This window comes from Laccaria bicolor, genomic scaffold, assembly GCF_000143565.1.
Source record: "Laccaria bicolor S238N-H82 LACBIscaffold_45 genomic scaffold, whole genome shotgun sequence".
Taxonomy (NCBI): domain Eukaryota; kingdom Fungi; phylum Basidiomycota; class Agaricomycetes; order Agaricales; family Hydnangiaceae; genus Laccaria; species Laccaria bicolor.
In genome coordinates, this window is record NW_001889916.1 from 380879 (window position 1) to 388018 (window position 7140).

Consider the following 7140-nt stretch of genomic DNA (forward strand, 5'->3'; position numbering starts at 1 on the left):
GCAATTTCATGGAGGCTCGGAATTGTTCAATAATTTTCCATATGAACTTTATATTTGCTTGATTACATGGTGCCATCTACAATTGTGTATGCCCATCTCGAATGTCATGCTTTCTGTGAAAGACAGTGACAGGCGACAAACAACTTCAAGTCGCGAGACAATTCGTTTTAAGTCCGTTGAAACTCCGACATCATGTGATTATGTTGAACTTTTGAATTTCCCAACACGGAAATTCATTGTTCTTCCTTCCCACAATGTTCAACTTGTCCTCGACAAACGGTGTCCTCCCTCGTCGAGTTACAGCATCCTCCCTCCCTCGTTGACGAACCGCGTCCCTCGACGAACGGTGTCCTCCCTCGTCCATGAACGGTGTCCTCCCTCCCTTGAAGAACAGCATCCTCCCTCTCTTGAAGAACGGCTTCCTCCCCCCCTTGAAGAATGGCTCCCTGCCTCCCTTGAAGAACAGCTCGCTCCCGTGAAGAATGGCTTCCTCCCTTAAAGAAAAGATCCCTCCCTCATCGACGAACGGCTCCCTCGTCGACAAACGACTCCTCCCTCAACGAATGGCTCCCTCTCTCGGCAAACGGCTCCCTCCCTTGACGAAAGGCTCCCTCTTGACAAACAGCCCCCCTCCCTCGACAAACGGCTCCCCCGATGAACAGTGTCCTCCCTTGACGAACTGCTCCCTCACTCGTCGACGAACGGCATCCTCCGTCCCTTCTTGACTGACGGCGTTTCTCCCTCGACGAATGGTGTCCTCCCTCCCTCGTTGACAAACGGCGTCCTCCCTCTCTCGTTGATAAATGGTGTTCCCCCTGCCTTGAAGAACGGCGTCTTCCCTCGCTTGTCGACAAACGCATCTTCCCTCTGTTGTCGACGAACGGTGTCCTCCCTACCTCATTGATGAACGGCTCCCTCCCTTGAAGAACGGCGTCCTCCCTCCCTTGTCGACGAATGGCGTCCTCCCTCCTTTGAAGAATGGCTCCGTCCCTTGACGAACAACCGTCCTCCCTTCCTTGTTAGCGAATGGCATCCTCCCTCTGTTGATGAAAGATGGACGGTCTCTTATTCCATAAATTTGATATACTGCAGTCATTACTATGTAGAATATTAGGATATCTTGTATAATGTAGTAGTGCAGACAATAAACTTATTTTTTCGTAACACAAGTTCTGTGTAAAAATCATGCAATATGGTATTAAAATGAGCAGAATGTATGCCCCCCCTCTAGGAATCTGCAGACCCCAGGGGTTGCTACTGAGGGCTGCAGATCTGCTCCGTAATTCTAGGGAGCACTATGAAGTGGCTATGTGTTTCTATGAATGGCTGCAGATCTGCTCTGAGATTCTAGGGAGTGCTGTGTAGTGGCTGTGCGTTTCTATGTAGAGCTGCATAGAACGTGCAGGTGACTGTAAAGGTGATACCCCTTTCTATGGTGCTATGGCACTACACAGCCCTGCCACGTGCTGCCTAGCTCACCCAGGTTTTGCTGATGCAGGCATGACTCTGCCACGCTCAGCGACTCCCCCTACTAAAATGCCTGCCGTGACGCAAGCAAACTCCATCTGAAAAAAACTGTATAGGATGTCGGGGAGCAGCGGTGTTCCCGGAGATGGTTCTCCCAATACTTTCATGAGGCCGAAATTTCTTAGGTTTCCAATAAAACCACTGGTGGCGGTGGGTGAAAAACCCAAGGAATAACCCCAAAGGAACCACTGGAAGACGACGACAGCGTTACTTGCCGATACAGCCCATATCAGTGAAACTGGTTCAGCGTGTTAGGAACGACAATTATTTTGAGTGGCTACATAACGCACGAGCACTTTTGCGCCGGGACAGGCCGGAATAAAGAAAGGCTTGTGGAATATTGAGATGATGTGGTTCACTGACGACTTGAGATTACACACCCAGCCCAGGTATCATAAAAGAGACCATCGCCCCAGAAATGATAATGAAAGAGAGATCCCCCCGATCATATCTGTGGGTGCATCAGTCAATTGAAGGGAGAGTAAAAAGCTTCGCACGAGTTTGTTGAGACAGCACGTATTAAGTCCATTGAGTTACACAAAAGAAGTCAAGCGTAACACGCTGGCGGCGCAGACTTGAAGTAGGTGGGATGAGGAAGAGAGAGAGAGAGGAGGTGCACTTGAGGTGGCGTTTTATGTTGCGTTGAAGGATTGTCCCACCAGAACATGATCGGCCGGATTATTAGAATGGTCGGTTGAAGAAGGATCAATGAGGGAGTAATTAGAAGTCGCAGAAGTGCTTGCAAAAAACCGATCGTGTTATATGTACATGAGTTCGTTGAGTTTGCGTTGAGTTATCTCGGAAGATCCCGACGATTTAGACTCCGTCACATCGACGGCAATGGCGGCAGGACGGACCCTCGACAGCTTATTGCAACGTCCAGCCTCAAGACAGAAAATTTTGTCTCAAAGCACCAACAAATGTGTGACTGCTGCGATTTAAATTTTCTTGAAATCGCCCCAGTGTGAAGGGTATGCAGGCATGAAACCTCGGGTAAAATGCGGAAACACATGAAGCTGGACAAAGCTGACATGTAGATTAGATTGTTTCGATTCGGTAGCTACCTCTGAGAAGAAATCGGGATGACGACTACGCACACCTTCGATTCTTCAAGATAGCGTGTGCGTTGGTGCCAAAGCGATGTCTTTTAACAAACGTCTCTTCTTTACTACGTTTCCATCGAGTTGAAATTGCGAACAGTTTGAAGAAGTGCTGTCTATATATATATATCCGCTGACGAATGGCTATTTCTCGGTTAATTACCCTCGTGCATGATCGATCGCGGTGTTATAAGGGGAAGGTCGGAAGCAGTGTGGGGCGTAGGGAGAAGCGGCTGTTATCAAAGAGAGGTGGAGATGAGCGCCGCCGTCGTTGACTTGACAACTTTTGCGCCGAACATTTCAATCACACTGCTGACCGATATGCTTCTCAACCCTTCTACTTATCTGACGCAGAAAGCGAATTGGGTCCTCAATTTTTTCAGAAAATCTCTGAATTCGAAAGTGCGGCTAAAAAACCGCCGCACTGTGCGGCAACAGGTGCGGCGGGAACTTCCGCCGAGCATGTCACGGGACTTCTGCTCAACATCCTCACCATTCTAATAAAATTCTACTGCTTTACGAAGCCTCACGCGCATGCCTGACAATGCCCTCGAGCTCGAAAAAATTATTACAAATCAAAGTTCTAATATCTATGTGTGATGACAGTTGTAACCACTGACGTGTCGTGAGTATCATCGGTCCTGGCGTCCGGACCCACCTTCTGATTATCTTTCCACCACCCAGCCCATTCACAGTGACAGCAGGGTGGGAGGTACTGACAACTGTTGACAGAGATTGAGGGTGCTGCGAGAGCCGCTGGGTCACGCTCGGGGCAGGGGCAACTGTTACTGGTCAGCCACATTATAGCTGCAGTTCCGTGACACTGTGCTCCCCATCTTCCCGTTCCTTCACCGGAATGTGTAGTTACATTAATATAATATGTTTAAAGTTGAAAGCTACGAAGTTTGCGGCTGAGCGAGCAAGGTAAACGCGTCGCGCTTGTATCTTGTACTTGTGTTGACGCGTCTCTATTGTTTGGCCAACAAACACGTGACCCGGATCGCCGCACAGATCTGCCGCACAATGATCGCCGCACTTTCGAATTCAGAGATGTCCTCAATTTTTTTGAAGCCTCAACCATCATCTCAAGGATCTGAATTTGCAAATCGGCCAAAAGGTAAATTGCCGAATGCCGTCCATTCTTGAGCACGTGAAAGGTTCGATCGCGATCATCGTAAAGGGCCTCCAAAGGCTTGCGAGGCCGTGGCATGGCTTGAAACAGCTTGAACCGCAATAACTGTAAGCAGGGTTCAGTGAATTAACTAGCATTGATTGATCATATTACGCCTCCGAGTGGGTACTCGCTAAATTGAATCAAGATCCGTCAACATGTCCTTATCCCATCCAAGACAAATAAGTACGCAACACGTAGAAATATTCGAGCGGTGCCCTCCCAGTAAGCACTGTCACTAGACATCCGCCGGACCTCAGGCTAATCATATCAAAAGTTTCTTTTCTATCTCAAAAGGAATCGAGAGGGAAGTAGCTCGTTTGCAGAAAGAACCAAACTTGAAATACAAGCTATGTACTGGACCTTATTTATCTCCTTGGAGTTGATATGTATATATCCTCTTATTTGCCGAGCTCGGTCATTACTGTGCTGGGGCCCAAATTTCGGCAATGCACCTCGAGAATGAAGGCTTGTGAAGCAGGGAAAATCTTTTTCCATTTGAAAACCAAAAACGCTGGCTGTACGTCCTAAATTAGTTTGCGAAACGATCACCTGACGTCATCAGATACAAATTCCTTGATGGCATCGACGAGATTGAACTCCGCCTAATGGAATCGGCCAAGACAGATCATGAGAATTTAACAGCCATCACGAAACGCAGATATAAAAGCTTGAGCTCAATTCTCCGTCGCCCATCCCACGTTCATTTTTTACCACGCTTTTTTGAATTTCTGGGCATGGCAGACGCCGCACAGATCGTTCTCAACGATACGTGAGTGTCATTCGCTTCGGTATCATCAATCCCTCAAACTCTCTCCAATGTAGCTTGGGTGCAGCTTTTATCGGAGTTGTGGTCTCTGGATGGTGAGCATTCATGGTATCCTTGTAACAGCTCTCTCAGATTAACTACTCCATAGTCTTTTTGGAGGTCTTCCATTTCCCATCCTCCGTTTATTTAAAAAACTGACAGAACTCTCCCAGTTTCTTGCATTCAAGCCTGGTACTACTTCACACACCAAAGCGACCGATGGCCCCTCAAGACTCTGGTAAAAATTGGTTTCAGATGCTCTTATCTCACATACATGGTGCTCACTTCGCATAGGTTGCGGCCGTAATGGTTTCCGACACGATACATCAAGCCCTTATATCTCATACCGGTACAGACATACCTACTTTATCGCTTATGCCTTTCGTTGACTATTCCCTTATAGTTTACGCATATACCATCACGAATTGGGGCAATCAGAGTTTCCTTGGCGAAATCCCTCGGTACATAGTCTTATGCTCCTATCCTCCACACCCGCTTACCGACTCTGGGTATAGAACGCTGGTGGTTCAAGTTCTGTTTAGCGTGCGTCTCCCAATCGCTACTAATTTTTTAAAACCTTCATGCTCAATTTTATGATAGGGATTGACAGCGTTCATGGTTCAATGGTGAGGCCACTACATCGTCTCGTTCCGATTCCTTCACTAAGATTTGTACCTTAATAGTTTCCTGGCATCGCGCATTTGGCGACGTGTGTTGTTTTTACGGTCATTTCCTTCGGACTAATTCTCAATAAGTTTATAGTAAGCGATCGAAAAGGATGGCTCATCGCTATCATCGTATGTCCTGATTTTGAAGTATCCCACGTGGTACCTTGGCTCACAGCATCCCAGGTTTTACTCATTGTGGGGGAGTTCGGTTTGTCATTATTAGTTCCTCCTCTTGAAGCTATTTCAACCCGCTTCCGCTGCAGGAGCCATTTTAGGTCCGCCAATGCGCCCTTCTATTATAATTCAGTTGCTCACCGAACAGAAAAAAATAGCTTATACAATCATATCGTGCGTCCGCCGTTTCCCCACCTGCCCAACTTGTGGTGACCGGAAAACACAGGCTACAGTTCCACACCTTCTCTGAAGTCACACGCTTAAAGGTGAATCTTATTCCAATCGTTTTTATCTTAATGGCTCCAACGTGATTTAGGGGCTATCTCTATCAGTTAATTCTCTAGCGGCAATTGGTGACGTTTTCATCGCGGGGTCTCTGTGCACGATCCTGTATCGCTCTCGCACTGGTTTCCATCGGTGTGATCAAATTTCTCGCCACCCGAGCGGAAACTAATCCTCCAACCCAGATCGGATACGATCATTACAAAACTCGTGCGTGCTCGTTCTTCTTCCTCATTTGTCATCGCTGAGGCGAACACGCACAGATAATCTTCTCCGTGAATACGGGTCTTCTCACAAGGTATATCTATTGAGTCACTTCGTAACAAATCTAATCAATCTCATACAGTGTTTGTGCATTAGGATCCCTGGTTTCTGCACGTTCTCTTTTCTTCCTTTTTTTAAAAAAAATGTAAGGTGCCTTCATTTCCAGATTCTTGCCTGGCCGACAACGTTCATCTACATCGCATTTTACTTCTGCATAGGACGTCGTAAGATCAGCCTTGTCACTTCGCTGCAAACAGTTCGCTCATGATACCCAAAATAGTCTACACAAACTCTCTCCTGGCCACGCTTAACGCGCGGAAGAAGCTTCGTGAGCTGTCTGATGGGATTCAAAACACTAGTGCAATGGAAAACGTCAGCGTATCCCTTCAATCATTGGGAAGAGGCCATGCCAGTGATTTTTCGTCTAGCCAGGTGGGTTTCGTCGTGATTCCATTCTTACGCTGTATCGACGTAATGTTTAGCAACGGCAGAACATCTCAATCAAGATCGACACGAAGAAAGAGTTCGCAACGGATTCCGGGGATGATATTGAGAAGCTTTCGGTAGTGAATATGGTGTGTCGGATGCCTCTACATCCGTGACGACTTATTTATTGCAACACAGAGTCCGGGATATGTGGAGAAAGGGCTCCGAGTTGAAGGGGCTTGAACCACCTCATTTCTAACTTTTCACCGCGGAAAATAAGTTAATCACTAATCATATATATGTACATTTGTGTAACGTGGATGGCAATCTCTTCAAGACGTGCCAAAGCTCGTAGGTAAGAGCGCGCATAAAGGCATGAAGTCAAACTGGAGCCAAAGCCCTTGCGACTGCGTGACGAACGTAAACGAGACCCTTCTGCCTCCTCCACGAATGCTCATGGGAGAACTGTAGTCTCCCGATGTCAGGCTCCAATATGAAGTTGATGATAGTCGATCAATTTAGGAGAACCGCACAGTTTTGGGGTCTAAGACACAACTTAGTTGAGGATGAAGGGGGCCGCGCCGTTGAGTACGTCTGGCGAGTGTCGGAAGAGGCAATGGGATGGGGCCGAAGGCGAGTTTGTCTTGCGAGGGACATGGATTCTATGTGGGATATGTGTGTTGCGTTAGAGGTGAAGTGAATGTCCGGAGATAGATTTCG

The 7140-nt window shown here is 47.3% G+C and overlaps 2 protein-coding genes across 2 annotated transcripts in view; one reads left to right on the forward strand and one right to left on the reverse strand.

Moving 5' to 3' along the window:
- Window positions 1-1986, reverse strand: part of LbAMT2.3a (ammonium transporter) — a gene marked incomplete at both ends in the record, with an annotated part of 3553 nt that extends 1567 nt beyond the window's left edge. The window contains 3 exons of the mRNA XM_001887483.1: window positions 1670-1765; window positions 1818-1856; window positions 1908-1986. Coding sequence (XP_001887518.1) covers window positions 1670-1765; window positions 1818-1856; window positions 1908-1986 — 214 coding nt within the window. The remainder of the gene's footprint in view (window positions 1-1669; window positions 1766-1817; window positions 1857-1907) is intronic.
- Window positions 1987-4535: 2549 nt separating this feature from the next.
- On the forward strand, window positions 4536-6596 carry LACBIDRAFT_310401 (uncharacterized protein; the record flags this gene model as incomplete). The annotated part of the gene is made up of 19 exons (XM_001887439.1): window positions 4536-4570; window positions 4624-4662; window positions 4716-4726; window positions 4780-4844; window positions 4901-4955; window positions 5010-5149; window positions 5207-5232; window positions 5290-5315; window positions 5369-5403; window positions 5458-5482; window positions 5538-5622; window positions 5675-5714; window positions 5765-5865; window positions 5916-5940; window positions 5994-6028; window positions 6077-6104; window positions 6161-6218; window positions 6275-6426; window positions 6477-6596. 19 exons carry the CDS (start codon window positions 4536-4538, stop codon window positions 6594-6596), a joined length of 1101 nt encoding a protein of 366 aa, XP_001887474.1.
- Window positions 6597-7140: the final 544 nt, after the last annotated feature.